At 37.9% G+C, this 20,994-nt stretch overlaps 1 protein-coding gene and 1 long non-coding RNA gene across 3 annotated transcripts in view; one reads left to right on the top strand and one right to left on the bottom strand.

The window, feature by feature from the left end:
• OFCC1 (orofacial cleft 1 candidate 1) overlaps window positions 1–9,387 on the top strand; it is a 177,832-nt gene extending 168,445 nt beyond the window's left edge. For both annotated transcript variants that reach the window (XM_015854505.2, XM_032442494.1), the window contains one exon: window positions 242–9,387. In XM_015854505.2, the coding sequence (XP_015709991.2) occupies window positions 242–297 (56 nt within the window). In that variant the 3' untranslated portion in view covers window positions 298–9,387. The remainder of the gene's footprint in view (window positions 1–241) is intronic.
• The window catches only part of LOC116652905, a 109,642-nt gene that overhangs the window by 20,015 nt on the left and 68,633 nt on the right, over window positions 1–20,994 (bottom strand). The window lies entirely within an intron of this gene.

The raw sequence follows: 20,994 nt of genomic DNA, 5'->3' as shown, positions 1-20,994 counted from the left end.
CTCTCAGGAGCAAAGTTTGGCTGAAAGCACGTAGCCACTTTTAAATCCATGCTAATCTTGTTAGAAAAGTTCAGATAAGGCAGTTTTTCAAAGTAAAATGGGTAAATTTACTTTGTGGACTCTTGTACATGCATCACTCTTGTTGGGGTAATTATGACCCATTTATTTATATCCCCCATGTATTTATATCATACCTGTCTCCACAATATTTATTTATATTTATTTATTTTGTAATCTTCAGGAAATCCTGTTACTTCTGACAAGAGAAAATTCCTGGAAGACTGTGTAGACCACTGAATTGTTTACAACATCATTTACATCCATGGTACAATTACTCTCTGACAGGATTTACAGTTCTGATGTCCATACCTCTCTGCATAGAGCATTATCCTGCAAATGCATGGTTCGTTGCCCTTCTATGGCTTCAACAAACGTTTTAGTGTGAGGAGCTCACTGAAGCATATCACGGATCTGATATATAATTATTACATGTGAGTTTTTTCCTTCCAAACAGTGGGATTTATCAGGTTCTTTGTACCTGCCTGCCCTTCTAGATTTGGGGAAAATATTGCTGATTTGTCATTCATTTCATGAATCAAATGGCCAGTGTTTTCAGTAATCATTCAAAGCACAACAAGTAATTGAAAGGATGCAGAGATACCCAGAAGAGGAACAATGATGGCTTCATGCCATGAAAACCCACCAGTTCAGAAGCCAAGTCCCAACAGGCTGCAAAATGTACATGATCCCAAAGATCAGCTTGCTAGGGTCTTAATGTTGGACAAACCTCCTCCTCTGGGAGCTACAGCATCTGAAAACAACCTGGAGATTATCCTTATGCTTTCTTATTTGTACTAAAGTGTTGCTCATTAGTTTGAACCGGTTAGTGCCTAGTCTATTTGGCTTCATACAAATGTATAAGAAATGAAGTCCGTGCCCCAAAGGCAAGATCCGTAAGACAGCAGGAGGAGAAGGTGGGAAGGCAAACAGAAGTAAGGAAAGTGAAATGCTTCTTCCAAGGTCATGAATGTCAGCAGCAAATGCAGAAATAGAGGGCAGGCTGCCAGTGCCCTGACTCTTGGTCTTCTCTGTGCTACAATCTTGTTGGTTTTTTTTTTCTTGGAAATGCAGACAAAAAAGGGAAGAGTCTCATCTCCCTGCAGTTTTGATTCATTCGCATACAACACTTATTCAATTAACAGAATATCAGTGACAAATATGCTTTTCTGATGTGCCTTTTTCAGGCTGGTAAGTTATAACTTTTTACAGATGCAATTGCCTCTATAAGATCTTTCCTGATGCCTTGAACACTGTTGATTAATTTTGATATGGAAACCTATGATTTATCTCCTCCCAGATTATCATTAAATTACACTACACTGCAACCCGTAAATTTAAATGTCAATCCTGAAAGCAGTTTGTTTCTGGTTTTTTTTTTTTCCTTCTTCTAATTGATTTGTGTGCATAATTGTGTGTTTGTACATGTAACATCAGGACATGAATGGTGTTAAAAATCTGCCGAAGCAGTGATGTAATTTTGGTGATTTCTTTTGCATCAGATATCACTTGGATAGCTATTCTCTGTCATTGCAGGAATAAAATTGTCTTCTTAATTTTTGCTTTGCCTTTTGACATCTTGAACTGTCATATATAATTTAGAAAAAGAAGCTAACTGAAGAGAAGCTGTCTAATCCCAGAATTTTTCTGTGGAATCTTTCTACCAGAGTGGAGTTAGACTATTCACCAATTGCCTCAGCATCTGATGAGTGACACAATCTGGCAGAGGTCACTAGGATTGCTTGTGTACATGGCTGTTCTGTGCTATGAGCTGACCTCCTTCTTTATGACCTCCTGCTGCTTATGCAAAGTGGTACCAGGATAAACTACTGTAGGCAGCACTGTACTTTGCCCATTTTCTTGGCCTCAGTTTTGTATTTGAATGTGACTGACTGTAATAATAAAAATCTCTTTGGGCAGTAGTATATACTAAGTTGCCTACGCTGAATGAAGATATTCCAGTTTGGATTTGTAAGATTTTTATTTCATTACAGGTATTATGCCAGTATATCTAGACAGTAGGAGTCAAATGGCTGGGGCCAGGCTCTTCTTGTTGGTTCCCAATGACAGAAGAAGGGGCACTGGGCACAAAAAGGAAGAATTTCCACAAGAACATGAGAAATATTTTCGTTACTGCTAGGGTGAAAGAGCACTGGATCAGACTCTGCAGCTACAACCTCATGTAGGGAACCTGCATTAGCTGGGGGTTGGACTGCATGGTCTCTCTTTCAGGGCCTACAGTTTTGTAATTGTTGACTCTGGTTTAGTCTGGTAGTAGGACTGACTCTACCTGTGGAGGCAGCTTATGATATCTTCAGTTCCAATAGTACTGTTTATTTTTTTAACAAATGTGGATCTGGACCCAAGTTTGTATTCAGCCCAAAGAACCTGGTCCACTGTTTTTATCACCTCAGCTACGTTTCCACTGAATTTCATCTGATCTGGAATGTATAATTTTGCAACAGTACCTATTCTTGAAATATAAATTTAAAGTAGGCTTAAATATTATGTAGCATTTTACCTATTAATTCTGATTACTCACGTTCAGTGTGTTCCCATGGTTGTTGGTCAGTGTATATTTGGTTATATTTGGCTTTGAAATTGTTTTCTAAAGTGCTCCTACCAGCAGCATCATTCATAATGCTCATTTATAGTTGGATAGTAATTACCTGCCTATGCAGTGTTCCTTTACAACAATTTTCTCCCGTGTAGCTATATATATGTAGTCATTACTGAAAAGTGTAAATAAAGAATCCTTTTAGTGGTGTAGTTTCCCTAGGTACCTACTGTGCTCTTATTATCTAAAACATACTCCCCATCTGTAGTTCTGTTCTATTAAAGGATAAAGACATAAGTATGAATTAAAAATTAAAATGCTTGTTGTAGATTGGAGAGCAAGGTCTATTAGAATATATCTGGCACTACGCTCATAGTGCAATAGATAGATTACACTAAGCACCAGTTAAGCAAGAGGATGAAAAATGAGTGATTTTCATCATTCAGTTAAATATAGTGCTAAGTGGTATGTGCTAGCATTAAAAGCAAATTACTTAGCACTTCACCAATCACAGCATGAGAGCATTCCATTGGAAGCAGTATTTCCAGTGATGCTCAGTCCTCAGTTTTATTAAATAAATCAGCTGTTAATGCTTAAGGAAGCAGTTGAAGATGTATTGCTATGATAATGAAAAGATTGGAAATGTAAAAATAAAGAGAAACAGTACCTCATTTTAATTAAACGCCCTATGGAAACCTGCCTCTCTTTTAACAACAAAAGCCCAAAGTGCTTGTAGATAGGTAATATGTAATATTTACAACTCCTCTACCTTGTTCAGGTCTGTCTTTCTTACTAATGAATATGGCCTTTCTTTTTTTTTCTTTTTTCCTTCTTTTTTTCTCTATAATGACATCTTTTTTTTCTCATAAATCTGCCACCATGTCACTGAACACTTTGATGAGCTTTTCTGATCCCCTCTTATATCTCCTTGATAGGATATTATTAACCAAGAATCTAGAGATGAGGAGCCAGATCTTCAGCACAGGTACTTTATGGCCACTCAGTTAAAGAAAGGCGACAGAGATCTGAGAATTACTTCATCAGAGGTGCTGGCATGGAGGGCAACCTTTATATCATACAGCATTATTATTTCCTCTACAGCTATGGGCATTAGGACATACTTGGTAGCTTTGGGGAATTGGCTCTTGCAAAGCATCTGCTGCCAGAATGTGTAGAAGCTGTGAACAATCACAAACACTTCTAAGCTTCAGACCATCCCTAATCCCTAAACTGCTTCCAATCTGATGGACATACCTGGTAGGAGACACACAGCAAAGGTTCTGGGGACAACACAAACAGGAGTTGAGCCAGGGTCTGACTCACAGCTCTTCAAAAGTCATTTCTAAAAGGACAGTTTGCTCAAGAGAAGAAGGATAATGAAGGATATGGGACAATCAGCTTAAACTATTTTTTCTTTACTTTCTTACTGTTTGGAGAATGAGCCATAGCCAAGAGATAAGCTAGATACAGTTTACCTGTTTTTAATACAAAAGTTAGCTGGAGACGTGTTGAGTTTTATTCAGGCCCTACGTTTCTGGAGTTGTAAGGTCTAGTCAAAAGTATCTTTTCCATTTGTGCATAACATTAAAATCAGTGAAGCCCCATAGAGCAGATTTTTTTCCACTAGCAGTGTAGGAGAACCTGGAAGAAATATTTTGCATGTTTCAAAATGTTTCCGTGTGAATAAAGATCAATATTTTACAACATATGTTCTAAAGTAAGGCACTTACAGAATACTTCCTTCTATTGGTCTAGCAGATTTTCATAGTCATTCATCTGTTTTCTTTTACTTAAATACGCACTCTGAATTTTGTCTTCCTTGTTTTACAAGATATTTATTCAAAGTGCCTTTTAATGCTCAGACCTTAAAACAACATAAATTCTTCTTGGTACCAATATAACGTTTCCTTCTAAAAATATTTAAGTATATAATATTTAACCTAGGTTTCAAAATACAGAATTCCTCTTTTCATTTTCTTGGCTAACATGTACAAGTACTGATGCATCTTTTCTAGGTATGCCAGTCCTGTCATATACCCTAATATGAACTAATGACACCAGGTTGACTTAACTGAACATAATAGGACATATTTCTATGACATTCTTTACAGTAGATACATGCGAGGATCTTGCTACTTGTTAACGAAATTGGTGAAGTTCCTCATCTGTACTGAGACACACATTTATAATAGCTCTGTACTCCAAAAGTGCAGAGACCTTCTGCTATAAAATAATACAAGTAAAAATAATAATAATTAAAAAAAAAAAAAAGCCCTCTAAACAGCATTATTTCATATTCATTTTGGAATTCTGCCATGCAATGAAGGAAATAATAACACTGAATTTGGAGCAATAAACAGTTATCTTTGGATCTAAAAACAGTGTGTGAATGTATGTGCTTGTGTATAGAATGAAAGCAGGACAGATTTCAGTGGCAATGCTTTGTATATTCCACACGTTATCTTTAGTTGGTCTGTTGTCTATGCTACATATTTTCTTCCCATTATTATTATTTTTTTCATTAAAAGCCAGCATTTGAAAGCTTTTGTGTTTTTCCAGAAATATTACTAGTGAATATATAAGTGAGTTTGGAATATACAGTTTGGAGCTGTACTTAAAAGCAGAGGGCCAGTCTATGCTCCTCTGACAGCCAGAGGGAATTTACAGACAGTGTTAAAAGAGCATAACGTGGTTCAAAAAGAAAATAATGAGATCAGATTAAGAGCTATTGCATTCAGGTTTCCGATTTTCAGCCTTCCTCTTCTACCCTTGCTGTGGACACAAGCTCTGAGCACAGCTGTGCCACCTGAAGTGATCGTCTGCAGCTGCTTTCTCACGTGGGAGCTGCTCCCGTGAGAGCTCTCCCTCACCCGTTTCAGGATGAGCAAATGCCTTGCATTACAGACATCCAAGCTTCACAGGGCTATTTTAACTGAGACACCTGCGAGAATATTTACATGAATGGCTCCACCTGCAGATCTGAGTGCACTCATTTTCGAGAGAAGGGTGGTGAGCACTGGTGGGGCTGATGATGTTATTCCTTCATCCAGCACAGCTGCAGCTGAAATGTATTTCTGCTTTGTGTGCATCTCTGTGTTGTACATGTTTATTTAGAAGTCTTGTGTTTCTTATTCGACTGCAAATGTTGTGAGCGGTAAGGAAGATCTTTGAGGTGGGAGTTCTCACAGATGGTTAAGTAACTGAGATTTTACGTGGATTTTAATGCTCATTTGAGACTGAGATGGAAAAAAAAAAACACAACACAAATGCAAGGAGTCTATGCCATGAGAATGCAAGGGAAAGCAGCAGCAGGAGACTACATCTACATTAGCAATAGTACAGTACAGTAGGAATGGATCCACAGTGGAAAATAGCTGGTGCTGCAGGTCCATGCCACACACTGTGATGGTTTACTTCAGATTATTTTCATCTGGTTCTTTGGACTTAGCATCCATTATGATGGTGTAAAGTAGGTTTATTCCTAGAATAAACGTTCAGAAATAAATTTGAATGGTCTTTCAGCCTTATTTCATCTAAGCAAGGCACTGAATATATGCCAAGATTGCCACAGTGTGAACAAAGCTCAGGTAGTAGAAGCAACAAGAAGATGCCACAAAAGCTTATCTAAGTCACTAAAGTAGAGACCTCTAAAGCTACCCAGGTCACGTGGGTAGGACAGACACAAAATGTCCATCTAATTGGTCAAAGCTGATGCCTGTCCACTATGAGAATGCTTGTGGCTCTGTAGTGACTTATAGTCCCAGCCCTACCATGGTTACCAGCGAAGTCATTAAGTAGCTCAGTGTTTTGAAACTCATAAATAGTCCCACGTGATTATTAGCTTTCATTCTAATATCACTGGTATCCTCTTTCAGCTTTGTTAGGATATATGGAGAACTTAATGGACATTACTATAAAAAGGCAAATGTTATTGGCTGCGCCTCTGGCTTCCTCCAGCATGTTTGCTGGTCACTTTTTGTAGCTGGGACTGCTCATCTGCTATAGATGGGGAGTCCTATTCAGTCTGCAGGCTGCAGTCCTTTGCTGCTCACTTAGCTGGAGCTTATGCTGTCCTAGCTGTGATATTCCTGGGTGAGATGAAACAAAAACATGCTGGGAATGATATTGGTTCAAGTGAAGGACCCAACCTGATGACTTCTCAAGGTTTCTGATGAATGGGACCTGAATGGCATCATACACAGTCAGAGTCAGGGCTACAGTGATTTTACTGGCTTTACAATGTTCCTGAAAGGGAGTGATTTGTCTGGGTAATTAGGTCAGGATCATAATAGTTTGGCTTTCTTTTATACTTGTTATATGGATCACTCTTATTCATTTATTTGTTTTTTTCTTCTGAGCTCGGGCTCAGTACAGTTTCAAAATTGACATGGTCCTTATCAGAAGTTAGTAATTGGATGATACAAGCTGTTTGTTTGATAAAGCTGAACTGTTCATTTTTGGTTTCTAAAAGCTAATAGGCATTGTTCCTTCTTTGACATTTGATTTTAATGGCTGTAATGTTGCTCCTGTCTCAACAGCTATATGTCTGGGTGTTTTTCTTGATTCCCCGCTTTCTCTGCAGGAGACTAACTCTTTAACTCTTCAGCTTCTGGTATTGGAGGTGGTATCCTCATTGCTCCAAATGCATCAGTATTCTGTGGAGTTTTCACAGGCAAAGTGCTGGGATTCAGTGGTGAATTAAAGCTGAAGCAGGGGTTTAGTTTTTCCTCTGTCTTCTGAGCTTCAGTTAGTTCAGAAATAATGTAATCATAAAAAATACCTTTGCTGTAGTTCTGCTTCAGTGTGATCCTATGAAAGTTGCTGAGATGGGGAAAAGCTTTACTAAGAAAAAGAGCACTAAAAAACTCCTCTGACCATTTTGTTTGCCATTGATAGAGTTCTCTGAGGTACCACTTTTTTTTTTTTTTTTTTTTTTTTCCTATAAGACTGGCTTACTGCAGTTCCTTTTCCTTTAGCCTTCAAGCAAAATCAATTCATGAACTATGCAACACTGCTTTAAGGCTCTTTTTATGAGGCAAGCCTAATCTACATATGGCATTGTCCTCACTTTACAGTCTTTTAATTGGCTACAAGCAGCTTACCATATTGATTGAAAAATTCTTCTTGTTACATTTAGAGCTATAGCTAATTATGATCTTTCTCCTCTCCTTGTCTTCTTGATTTGTAGTTCAAGCCCCCTTCTCAGGAACTCCCTCCTTTCTCTTTCAGCCCAGAGTGTCCTCTACTAGAGCACACTTAAGCCCTGGCTCTGTAACACCTCATGTTTAAGATGCTGCTGTTAGCAAGGCACAGAATGAAATGGGCCCCTGCTCTAAGGTCAGATGGCAAATTCTACATTCCAAATAAATACAGGGATGCTTCAGAAAATATCATTGTGTTAGCCTAAGGTTGGATGTTTAGAGAATATTTCACCAGTGAAATAGAAAATATAAATTAAAAAAAAAGAAATAGAGCCTAAGGGTTCTGTGGTTTTATGGGGGCTAAAGAGAGGTTATGTGGAAATGTTCAGTCAGTAAATAAAATGCATATTTCATTACAGTTAAATACAGGAGGATCCTCACTGAAAGGGTTGTTAAAAACAACAGTTGTCACTCTTGATAACTGTAAATATGCAGCAAAGTTAATTCATTAACTTATTATTGTGGAAGGAGTAGCAGAATAAAATGTTATGATGAAGTATTATTTTCCAGCTATTTGACTGCAGTAATTTCTCCTAGGCTATAATCTGATGATATACGAACTTCTAATTCCTACAAAAAAAAATAAAGAAGTGTTAAATATTGCAGAAAATCCATCTTATTTTTAGGACAGGGGCATCAGATTACTGTACAATCCTGACTGCTGATGTAATCAATGGGAAATCTGTCTAAGAAAGATGTGAAATGGCATGCCACGCTGTGTCATGAGTAAAGCTGATTGAAAAATTCCACTTGACGCTCTGTGTCACAGGAATTTTAGCATAATTCAGGGACTCAAATGAGAGTTATTCAAAGATCTGGAAAACACTGTCATCAATCTCTTTGGAATATAATGTGTGAATTATTTTTATTGTTCCGTGTCTTTGGAATCTGTATTTCCTTCTTTTATGCCTTCTTTTATGTTCTTAATTCAAATGAGATCAAACGTGTTCTGTCTGAATGTCATATCTATATATGTATACATATATAGATATATAGTATAGCTATAATTAACTGTGTGAATAATTACTAGTTGCAACTGAACAATTTGGATGGATAGTTTCATTAAGAAAACAACATGGGGTCATTATAAGGTTCTGGTCTCTGCCCCCAGTTCTAGAAAAAAATATAGTTCTCTAAACCACCAATCTGAACTGGTGATAAAATATCCCAAGTAGGCTCACATTAAGCTGGGTAATATGCAGGCTGCTTGATTTGTATTGAATATGTGTCTGGTGGCTGGAACCCACTGTAATGAACTAGCCCACAAATCACAGCTTAATGGGAATCTACTTATACATATTGCTTAATTAAAAGTTGTGAGCTTATTAACATGTGTCTTTGGCACTGAGCTTTGGGGATGTAATCTCTGTGCAAATAAGACTAGGTTGTAAAACTTTTATAGATTGATGATGATATTAAATTCCATACCTTAATAACCCATCATTTTCCCAAAGAATGGTTTGTATTCTGTATTTATTCACTGCTTTGACAAATCATTTGTTTGCAATTCCTTACAGTGTAAGACTTTTTGTACTTTTATTTGAGAAGGTGGGGCTGCTGATATTTTGTCTACTTCTGTTGCTTCTTCTTTTTTTTTTTGGGGGGGGGAGGGAGTGTGGGGGGTAGCAGGGAGGTTGTCAATAACTATTATGGCTGACATGCAGGCTCAGAAACTTTAGTTATTACAGATACACCACACCATTAGTTAGAGTTGTGCCAGTGTTTCTGTTATAAACTTCTGATTTCAGGGCTTTATAACTCTACTGTAAAAATTTGCTTGGGGCTCAAACTTGAAGTTCTGAAAATGGGAGAAAATTTCTGAGCAATTAAAAATAAATCAATCCATAGTATGTTCCTCTTTGTTTAGTTGCACAACTTTATTTTCCATTTCTGCATAGCCAGCTTAGAAACAATTTCTTCCAATTTCTTTCAGTTTGTTTGTTGTACGTAATATGCTAAGCAGGCTGTTTCTCCTTCATCATCTCAACTAATTCCACTTAATGTTTTATATTGCTTTCGTTTTACTTAAAATAATAATATCAGAGTAAAGGAATCTCTTGTAAGCTTCTAAAAACATGACTTCTGAATGAGATACTTCCTCTGTGAAAAATCTTAGATTAATTCATCCTGTTTGGTGTGTCCCCTTAGATACTTTGCAGGAAGATAGTGCCACATGAAAGAAAGAGGTAAAAAAATGGTAAACAGACAAGTTTTCCATATTTTTTTCAAGTAACTGATTCCAATAGATTTCATGAATGTCATGTACAACATAGCTGTCCTTTCTGAAGAGAATCGCAGCTTTTCAGATTACATTCCCTTAATCACAGGTCCATGAAGGATCAATGAAACAAAAGTCTAATTCTCACTAGCTTCAATGGATTCCTCTTAAAAAAGGAAAAAAAAAAAAAATAAAAAAATCAGAGGAAGGTACTAATAGCTGTGATATAAGTTCTCCACCTCATGCCTCATCCCCCAGCTCAATGTCCCAACTGGGAATATACATGGTGAAGAGCTTTGGTTATCCCCATCTGACCTCTGCCAAAAAGGGAATAGAAACCATTTCAAACAGATGTGCTTCTTCACACAAGAAAGTTGTCTTTGCTGCTAGTGTCAGATAACTGAGTAACAGCAAATAAAACCAGCCTTCCTTGAAGGACTTCAAAGTGGGAGGTAAGGACTGGACTGTCCATGGGATGTTCCTCTAAACACACAGGGAGATGGGCATGATTTCTTCTGCTCTTGTATTTGTGGCCAGTCACAGTCTATTATGAGGCCTAAACGTCGTCGTGAAACTGAAAACTTTGGGCTGAAAGCTTTGGATTCTGTTATTACCTATTACAAATACAGGAATTTTAAAGAAAAATTTCTGGAGAGGACTACTAAATGACCTCAATCTAGATTCTATTCTAGGCCTTCATTTCACCATGGATGCAGCAATGGGATCCAATCACAACAAGCTGAGGTCCAAGAGACCTGGATCAAGGAGTGTCATTTCACACACCCTGGGTTGTAAGGAGCCTGAAACAACAGTTGGTGTATGCATGAGTTTTTGCAGCATTATGATGGAGTATCAAGCACAAATGACTAAGAAATGGATTTTTATTCCTAGAGTATGGGACTTATGAATATGTAGTAATGGAAGAAGTAGGAAATTGTTTTCAGTATACATGCTAAGATAAACTGACAAACAGTATAAGCTAACCTGTATTCACTGCTTATGGGAATTGAATAAACTGAGGTAGAATAAATCAGTCATGAGGGATTTTTATAGCCCTCAAAGTTTGAATCAGGACAGACTCTTTTCTTGCAGTTTTCTCTCTTTTTTTTTTTTTTCCTTTTTTTTTTTTTTTTTTTCTTCATTTTTTTCTGTAGTTCTGACAGCTTAAAAAATAGTTGGCACAAAGCTCAGATACTTTGGCCAATTAATTGGAAAATATCAAGTCAGATGGGGTTTTGATTTCAGACTTTACAATAGTATAACAAAAAGGAATTTTGAAACAAGTAGTTGGTTCAACCTGAATTGTAAAAAATGTTTAATTAAAAAATGTAGGCACTGACAGCTGAATATTCTTGAGGGAAATTATTTTGACAAAGAAACTCAGCAACACTTCCACATATATTCATAAATCCATTTGATGGCACCTTTTTGTCTAACAAAATTTTCCCCTGCTCTAATCCCAAAGCTACACTCTTAGGACCTGACTCAAGAAAGCAATTAAATACCACTGAAGTCTGTGGAACTTGAAAAAGCATTTGAAGTCTTGAACATGTTAAGTTCTTGGCCTGATTCCTTCTGAATTTCATTCTTTAGAAATCTACTCTTTCTTAATTAATTTGATTAAGTAGCATTTTGTCTGAGACACTCTCCATTGTGAAGAAAAGTAAGAAAAGCTACTTGGCAGTTAGACTAATGAGAAAATGATAATTTCTCTAATACCCTGCCAGGGTCCAGTAAAATACTACTCGTATTAAAATAAAAGTTATATTTCCCTAATCTTTTAGAGATGTGTGATTCTTTCAAAATGATATTCAAATCAAAGACTTATTACTGTCCCAAGCTTTGGCTCATTTGTTCTCTAAGAGGTATGCTTGAATGCTAGCAAAGAAAAAGGAGAATTAATTGTGTCTTGCCTGACTCACTTTCGTATATCATTTCCACAATTTATTTATTTAATTTTATTTTTTTATCAGTATTGACTTATGACTTTTGAATGGTCTTGCTCCTTAGCTAAACATTGCATTGCAAATAAATTTTGCCCATTATTTTACCTGGATAAGAAGCCCAGAGACAATAACCCCAGCCCTCTATGTGTACTACAGGCAGCTGAAGTGATTAACTCACTACCATCCTCACTTAGTTGTACTGATGTCTGTTTCAAGAAAGCTTCACAAAGGGAGGAAGCCAAATCAAATCAGGGTACTAGGAGAGAAAGGGACAGCCAGCAATGACAGCACCATATGGGAAGTGTCTGAGGAACTGTGGGAGTGCTGTTCAGCCTCTGTTTTGAGGGGTAAGTGCAGTAGTTTAGCCATTGTCAGTAGTGGGGGAGGCTCCAGCAGCAACAGTATTTTCTGAGAGATGAGTGTAAAGTTCATGGCTCTGCAACTACTGCTGTGCCCATTTACAATTTCTATCCCATGGGCTGTGCCTGGAGAGGCCTATGGCAAAACCACATCCTCCCATGCTGCCACTTTCAGTGGCTTGCTGAGATACTGAAGATATATACACTGGTCCCACAATGGGAAAGTCCAGTTCTGGAGCATCTGGGATACAAATATCAACACAGTGTGCAAGGCTTTGGAAAAACTCAAGCCATCAGAGTGGCTGACTAGGCCAGTAGATTTTATGCTGTTTCTCCTGTGCTTCAGTGGCTGAGCACAAAGCAACACACCAAGAGGTAAACCCAAACCTCAGATGAGATCACACTCATTGGCCTTCACATAGATGACACTTTGCCAAATAAAAACAGGGTGAAGCCATTAATGCCACAGTTTTCCTCCATGTATGTCATTCAGATCTTCCTCCACGCAGTACACAAGCACACTTTTTCAAGGCTCTAATTGATATTCAGAAAGAACATTCTCAATCTTAATGGAATTTGCAGTTAATCTTCAGGGGGGAAAAAAATAAGCATTTTAATGTGAAATTAGGTGTGTATTGCTTAATCAAGGCTTTTCCAAATTAATTTACTAACAATAAATATTCATTCTGGTTCTCTTTCCAAACTCCCTTGTTTCAATATAGCTAATAATTTTTACATCGATACAGCTACTTATCAAAGAAAAACTAATGAGGCGGCTCATGATATAGTGCAAGAAGTACTTCTAAGATGCTTTACTATCTTTTTTGTTTATTTTCAGAAATGCTCACATTACTTAGATTTGAGCTTTTTCCATACTGTAGGTATCCCAGGAACAAATAATGTTTTGTCTGCTATTCCAAGATGAGCACCATTGAATAGAATTCCATTTTCCACTGAAAAAATAATCATCCTACATACTCCAGAACTACATGGAAAGATGAATTACATCCTTCCTTCTTTTAGAACCATGCCAGCTTTCTGCCCAGACACTGAGTGCAATGATGGTATGCCATGCAGATCAGAATACGTTCCAGAGAAGTGAGATCTAGACAAACCTGAACAGGTGGGTAGCTGCCCACAAGGCCTCCTTGCACAACTAAAGTCACACGAAGGCCCTTCAGAAATATCTAGGAGAGCCAAAAGTTTCTTCTTGCCGTATAGATTTGCCCTATCAATTTTCAGTAGCAATGAAACATTTACCTGGGAAGGTATTCTTTTACCTTTTTCCAGGGGTACTACTAACTTTTTTCTCCAGCTCTCAGAATCAATCTATCATCTTTAATTAGGTGTGTTCAGAGACAATCATGGAAGACTGATAACCACAGGCATGACATCATGATAGCAGGATAAAACTCCTTATGTTGACTTCAGTGCCTGGAACCTGACACAAAGTCGGCTTCAACCAAGCTGGTGTTTGCTGAGTGTGAAGTATAGGAAGAGTTACATCAAATAGTTATGTCAGACAGTTACTTCAAACAGCATGCCTTACTGTACCCCCTTGAATGAAACCCCACTCTCTCCAAAGTCCGCTGAATCATTGCCTACATGTGCTAGGGAGCCAACACTAGTACCACACCCAAACCATTATACAGCAACCAAACAAAATGGTTTGCAGAGTTGTGCTTCTTAAGTAATTAAGGCAAGCAAGATAGGGTTGCTGGTGTAATGCTCTGAGAAATGCCACATGATAATGTGCCCAGGCCAAAAAAAAAGGGAAAAAAAAGATTCCTACCTATATAGTCTAAACGTCTTGAGCTTACTGAGCAGGAACTGGAGAAATAAGAGGCAAATTTTCATTTATTCTCTAATGGCCCCAGAGGAAATCAGTGCAGTGAAGAAATTAATGAAAATGTTTCTTAATTTTTTAAGCAAAATTTGTTCTGAACTGAAATTGAATTCTGAAAAAATCAAATTATCTAGTTGTAATGTAAGTCCATATACCCGTCAGGACATTTCTAGAACATATATTGAAGCATTTACATTATAATGCTATTGATTCCATGGCTCTTTCTTGCCCATCAGGCATATACCCAGAAATGAAAGAGTTATCTCTATACACTGTTCAAAGATAGCTTAAATGCTGCTAGTTATTTCTCCTTGTCCTGCTAATTTGTGTGCCTCTAAAGGTGGGATGACCAGGATTACCACACATTCTCTGTCCTAGAGCATCCTGAACTCCATCACTAAATGGGAAGAGGAATGTGTGTTCTATTTCAGATGAACAACATAAATATCAGTGTTTTCCACTGGGCACTGACAAATCATCCAACAGTAAGAGCACCTACTGCCTCAGCGTCCGTACAAGACCAGGGAAACTTTTCAGTTAGCTTCAGTGGGATACTTTGTGTATTCTTGGGCTAGATTTTATCTACTGAAATCCGGGGAGGAGTTATCTGTCCTGTAATAGAAGTCTCTCTTCTAAAGCAACTACTCAAAGCTAACTATTTCACACACACTCTAATGACAAAACTGTAAGACAGTCCATGTGTTTAGGATGGTATTTGTATGGTTGAAGCTGAGCTAAAATATACAGTATACAAAATGCTGCACATTTGCAGACATGGCAAGTGGCTTCTGTGGTTACCCTTTCAGGTTCTCTATTTAGAGCTCTTTGAGATGCTTGAAACCTGAAGTATCCAGACTAATTAGCAGCTTTTGAAAATACAGTACTGGTTAAAAAAAAAAAACAAACAAAACACAATTGCAAGTATCCATAGCCCAAGACCAAACAGAACCAGCTCAGCTCAGCTTGTTAGATTAAGGGCTGCAAACAAATCTTGTAAATACCTACAGTTAAATTATTCCAAGTTAATCTTTTTAAAATAAAACATGTATACAAGACCCAGTACTTCATTCTTTCCAAGAAAAAATGTGCCAAAATACAGGGGAAATTTTTTTATTGTATTTTACATTTAAGCTCAATTGAGAGAAAAGCCTTGACATTCTCACATCCAGTTTGCATGGGATTACCTGTGTAATAGCACAGGTTCAGGTGGCTTGAAAAAACATCCTAACATCTGAGATTTATTAATTGGTATTTATAATGAGCACCTGATGCTCTAAGATAATGCAGTTCCTTTTCATCCTTCCCTTTGTGAGGATACGTTACATAGTATTTCTCCAAGTTAAATGGAAGACAAAAAATTGCTACTGGTGTAAGATACTTTACAATAACTTGACAGCCAGTATATGTCACTGCTCTAGCTTTCTCTGCTCTTGGCATCATTTGAGGAGTTCTGTATGAGCCCACCTGGGACTGACAGAGACAGACAGCAATCAAAGCAGCTGTTCTTGAAGGAGTAGTTCCAGATCTGACAGAGAATGAATTTATTTCCTCCTTTGCTTTTTCAGACCTTCCTCAACCCTTTGGGAATTACACCAGGATGGATATGTGAATATGACCACTGTGAATTATGTTTATTAGAAGAAGCTTCTTATGTTTCATTTTGCAGAAAATCAGTAAATGAAGCTTTTTTTGGGAACATGCAGTATTAAGGATCTTCCCTCTAATCATCTCAAAATGGAATAAAAGCAATGTTTTATGATAAGAAAGAGTACATTTAGGCCACTTATTGTTGCTGACTCTGCATTTCTAAATTGATGGGTCTATAAGCAGCTTCTTTCAAAAAGCGAAGCCTGTTTTGGGTAGAAATCACTTTGCTTTAGAGAGCTCCTGTTTTCCTGGTCTGCATTCATGTTTGATCCAAGACCTTTTGATTTAAGAATTACCAGCGCTGGATTGGATCCCTTTGCTCGTGAATTCGGGTAAGAGAACATATATGTCTTTCACTTATTAACCTTTTCATATGTGACTATTCTCAGCAGAACTGCATGTGACAGGATATATCCCATCAAGCATCTTCTTAAAGGAGGCAATGGCCAGCTGCAGGATCTGAGGCTTCAAGCTTAAAGTTACTTAGGGGACAAACAGGTTCCACTGCCTTCTCTCTGGCAGGAGAAATCCTACTCCATTCTCTTACCTGTAGAAGTATAATGCCACAGTGCTATGTTTATGCTTAGATCTCCTGTTTAACATATATAAGTATATTGCATTTTTGACTCTACTGTTCTTTCCCAGTTTACTGATACGTTTGCATCAAAGATTACTCTTGTAGTAAGCCATTGCTCAGTCCAAGAACAGTTGGCATCCTTTACTTGTACACATTTGGCTCAGTGAACATGACTTAGCCATGCCTTTGCCTAAAGATCTACACATATAGGTGAAGTTATTCCAGCTGTTAGTCTTAGAACTGCTTAGCACAGTTCCGATGTTTTCTGCCTCTAAGTGGTTTTGCAGGAGGATGCTTCCTCTGTCTTTAATGATTTTTATCTTTTTTTAATTTCATTTCAACTAAAATTTTAGTTTAAAATACTTGGATGGAAAACATTTTAAAATGGGGTATGGATATTACTGTTTGAATTGTTCAGGATTCACGTGGTTCTCCTCATTTTCCTTGTGCAACTTGCCCTTCCTCTGACTTCTGTCCCCCCTGCCTGGCCTCCACAGGCATATGTCTCTCCTTCAAGATCCTCCTAGTGAAGTCCTGGGCTTTTCTTTACAACTTTGTATCTCTTTAAGAAAGTGCCACTTTCTCCAGGCCTTTCCAGAGCTGTCTTGGCCTCTCTTCTATGCTCCCCTTTCTGCTGCATCAAGCTGTTTTGTTGGACACCACAGGCCACAGTCTCTATTTTACTTTCTCAGCTCATAGTGCTTCTGGTCAGAATTTTGATGGAGCTCATTGTTTTTCCCTTTCCATGCTCAAATTATTCTACTGCTTCTCTTGCTTTTTGGTTTTTTTTTTTATTTCCCTCCCACAGTTCTTCCCTGAAATTTCTTTTTGCTGTTAAAGGCTACTAAAAAATCCCAACAAAACAAGAACAACAACAGAAACCCACTGCAATCTGCAAAGTGCTCAGCATGAGTCTGACGTGGATTTACTATTATTCTGCCAAAGAAAATGTTACTTTGTGATGTGCTCCCCTTCTGTCAGACCCTACTCTTGTGTATGCCAATTGCATTCACAGCCCACACATTCGTGTTCTGTGGTAGGGGTTGTGCCATTTTGCTATGGATATGCATCTTGTAGCAGAAATGCCTGGTTCTGGGAAATGCTGAGCCAGCAGCAGGTGCTGTTAGTCTAAAGGTCTTTGCTGTTCTCTTCTGTTAATTCTGGGGAGGCTCACAGTCTTGTTCCTGTCTTTTGCTCTGTTTTCTTCTGAATTCAATCTGTTTGTGGGGCCAACATTGTCTTTGTATGGTAGTGATGAATCCTACTGTGGCTTTTGAGACTTGTGTGTTTGAAGGCAGGTTAACTGAATCGGAGTGCCACAGAGCAAAGTAACCAATGCTGCCATGCAATATGTAAATGTAAAACAGGATGTACATATGGAAAAACTATATATGATGACATTGCAGTTTTGTTTTGTTTTTTTCTCTAGCTAAGTCCTTCAGGGTAGCAGCTGGATTGGTTTTAAGATAGGAGCTTCTTAATCCAGGCAGATGTAGCTCTCATCAGAAGTTAATTTGCAGGGATATTCACATATGCAAATCATGTCACAATGTTGAAATGCAACCACGTAATGACTGGAAAATGTTATACTCATAAATCACGCTACCACGATCATCAAAATTTCCACTCAGCCAGGACAAATTCAACAGCATTTATGTCTTTCCAGCTTTTAGCCCATAAAAATTCTGTGTTTTTGGAGAGTGTGTTACACTGGTGATCTTAAAACTCCCAAGTCTGGTATAATGAGTCCTCAAGTGCGTTATAACTTACCAGTAATTACATTTCAACATTTCTGCTTTCAGCAGTTAGTGTTTTATTCATAAACATTTAAACACTGAATTAGGCATAAAATAAGAATGTTGGCAACAACTAGGCTTAATTTCATTAACTATTAGGTAAACGTAGTATTGCTTCTTCAAATAATCCTTGGTTTGAATGCTAAAGATGTAATGAACTTCATGGTTCATAGCATCTGACATTGCTTAATTAATGGGAGCATTTATAGTACATAGGCCTTGGTAATTGATTTATATGCATGATTTGCACATACAGCTGTTAGTTCCTGTAGGAAAGTCATAATTCAAATGTGTGCATATTTTCTAGATATGGGGAAAGGCAAGGGGGGGAACATCTCACAGACTTGTCAAGTTTTCAAAAAACATGATAGCAAATAAATAGCACAGGAAAAAGCCTACTAGGAAAAAAAAAACAAAACAAAACAGAAAAACAAGCAAAATCACTAATGTCATAGCTTTGAGTTTCCACAGCTCACACACTTCAAATGGAAAACATGACAAAATGCTTCTCAGCGTTTTTTTATTCTTTACAGTAGAGGTGGTTAAGTCTATATATGCCCACACACCTCTGTGCGTCTGTTTGTACTGCACTGGATGCAGGGTGAATGGAGTCCACATTTTCCATTCCTGTTTGAATTTATCACGTACACATAAACACACACAAGGTATACATAATTTAGATTTAGGAGCGAGTACAATAAAGCTAAGAAAAGGTTATGCTTGATATTACACATGTTTAGTCTTGGGGCAAATCTTTTTCCTAACTGAAGCCAAACATTGGAGACAAGGGAATTCAGCACAGATTTCCTAGCCTGTCCAACAGATTACTTGTGAAAGCCAAAGTGGTGTGTTGAGAAGTCGATGCTGAAGAATAACTGAGCTCTGAGTGGAAAGAGGTCTCCTGTGGCAGTTTAAAAAAGGTTGAGGAAGAGAAACAGCTGTTTCTGGATTATCCATTACCTTGGAGCTAAGACTGCACCCTTCCTAGTCCTTTTCTTGTTGCTTGGTGTATTCCAAGTAGCAGTCCCATGCGCTGAGGTAAACATCCAAATTCTAGCATGCAGAATTCCAGTTACCCCATCTTCCTCCTTTATGCTGATGACTACCCTACGTGAGCGGCAAAGCTTATTTCAAGGGCTCTCACAGGAAGCACTTGCTGTTTTTAGGTCATTTGGTTTCAGTTATCAAAGCATTGTGTTGTACATTAAAGAATGCACAGTGCAGGCAGCTTGATGACTTTCACAATCCTGGCTCCATTTCCTGGTGCTCTGAGGCAACACTTAGCTTTTCGCTCTCAAGCCCCTTATATTCTCTACATCTGCTATTCTAATGCCTGCATTCATCAGTAGACTGGCAATAATAAATTTTCTATTTTCTTTCTCTTTTCTTCCCAAAGGCCCTTCCTTGTGCACACGTGTGTCATTTCTTAGCTATTGGCTGCTGATTGGTCAAAACTCTGAGAAAAATAATTGTATTATTATGTAAGTTAGGGACAGGACTGGCTTTATGATTTGACTGGAGGCAGGTGAGAGGGTGGAAAGGGGATTATTTTTAACTCTTAATCATCACTCATCTTTTTTCAATATTCATTGACAAGCTGTAGTGGAAACTATATATTTTTTTCTCTTGCGAATCTGGGCGCTCTTCCAGACTCTTATTCCTAGTATTAGCCCAATGCTTTCCTTCTGAGGGTGTTACTGCGGCCTTCTGGATACAAATCTTTCCCACAGCATTAGTGACTACATCCACATGGCCTTGCGCTCAAAGTGGTGGGCTAATGTGCCCTACATCAAAATGTCATTCTCATCACCAAATCCTGAGAGGTGTGAAGAAAAACAGCTGAGGGCCTGAATTGCAAGCCTTGTCCTTGTGCATTACAAAGGACTTTGTGCCATTTGGATGGAAAATCCAGAACTTAGATTGCTACTTGAGAAATGCTGAATGTTGCTGTTTCACTTGGATTTCTGCCTGGTTAACAGGTAATAGCAATGGCAATGTACGCTAACCTCTGACTTTTTCCTGCAGTGAAGAACAGCAGTTCATGAAGCTGTAGAGTGGTAAAGACAGGCTCAGCTGTTAACATGTCCATTGTGGCACTGGTGGGCTCAGTAGCGCTATCACAGAACCATGGAATGACAGAATAATTTACATTGTGGGATGAGGTGCAGTTTTGGTATGACATCAACACTTCAAGGGCAAGGTCACGGCAAAGATCCAAGCTGTGTATGTAAGTATGCCTGTGTTCATTTTAACGGTACGTCCATTTTATGGCATCTGTATGAAATAGCAAATACTGTACCATCTTTCCTGGATCTGGAGAGTAGTTAGGATTTAGACCATGGGGGAAATTGCTTTAGTTGCTGCTTATCTTTTGTAGCTTAGGATGCACAGAGATATATTTAAGTTATGTTCAAAACCAGTACTATTGACTTTACTGACTGATTTATATCTACATTCAAAGAGAAGTAATTTCAAATCATCAAGAAGTAAACAGTGAGAAGAAAGCAGAATAAATGCATTGCAGTCACGGAGGTTAGTTAATTAAAGAGTATCTTCTCATTCTCTTCAGCTTGTTTTTACTGATCTGAGACACTTTTTGTGAGCATTTATATCATGGATTTGAATTTCTAGTGTGTTTGGCCTCTGAACTGACCTTCAAATCATTATGTAATTTTTGGAGAAACAAAATGAGTTTTTATGGAAGGCATAGGCAGAAATGGTGATTATCTAAGACAACAAATAATCAGTAATATAAACATTTTCTACTGAAGCTTTCTCTTCTCCAGCACA

Source organism: Coturnix japonica, chromosome 2, assembly GCF_001577835.2.
Source record: "Coturnix japonica isolate 7356 chromosome 2, Coturnix japonica 2.1, whole genome shotgun sequence".
NCBI lineage: Eukaryota > Metazoa > Chordata > Aves > Galliformes > Phasianidae > Coturnix > Coturnix japonica.
This window is presented reverse-complemented; position numbering and strand designations above follow the sequence as displayed.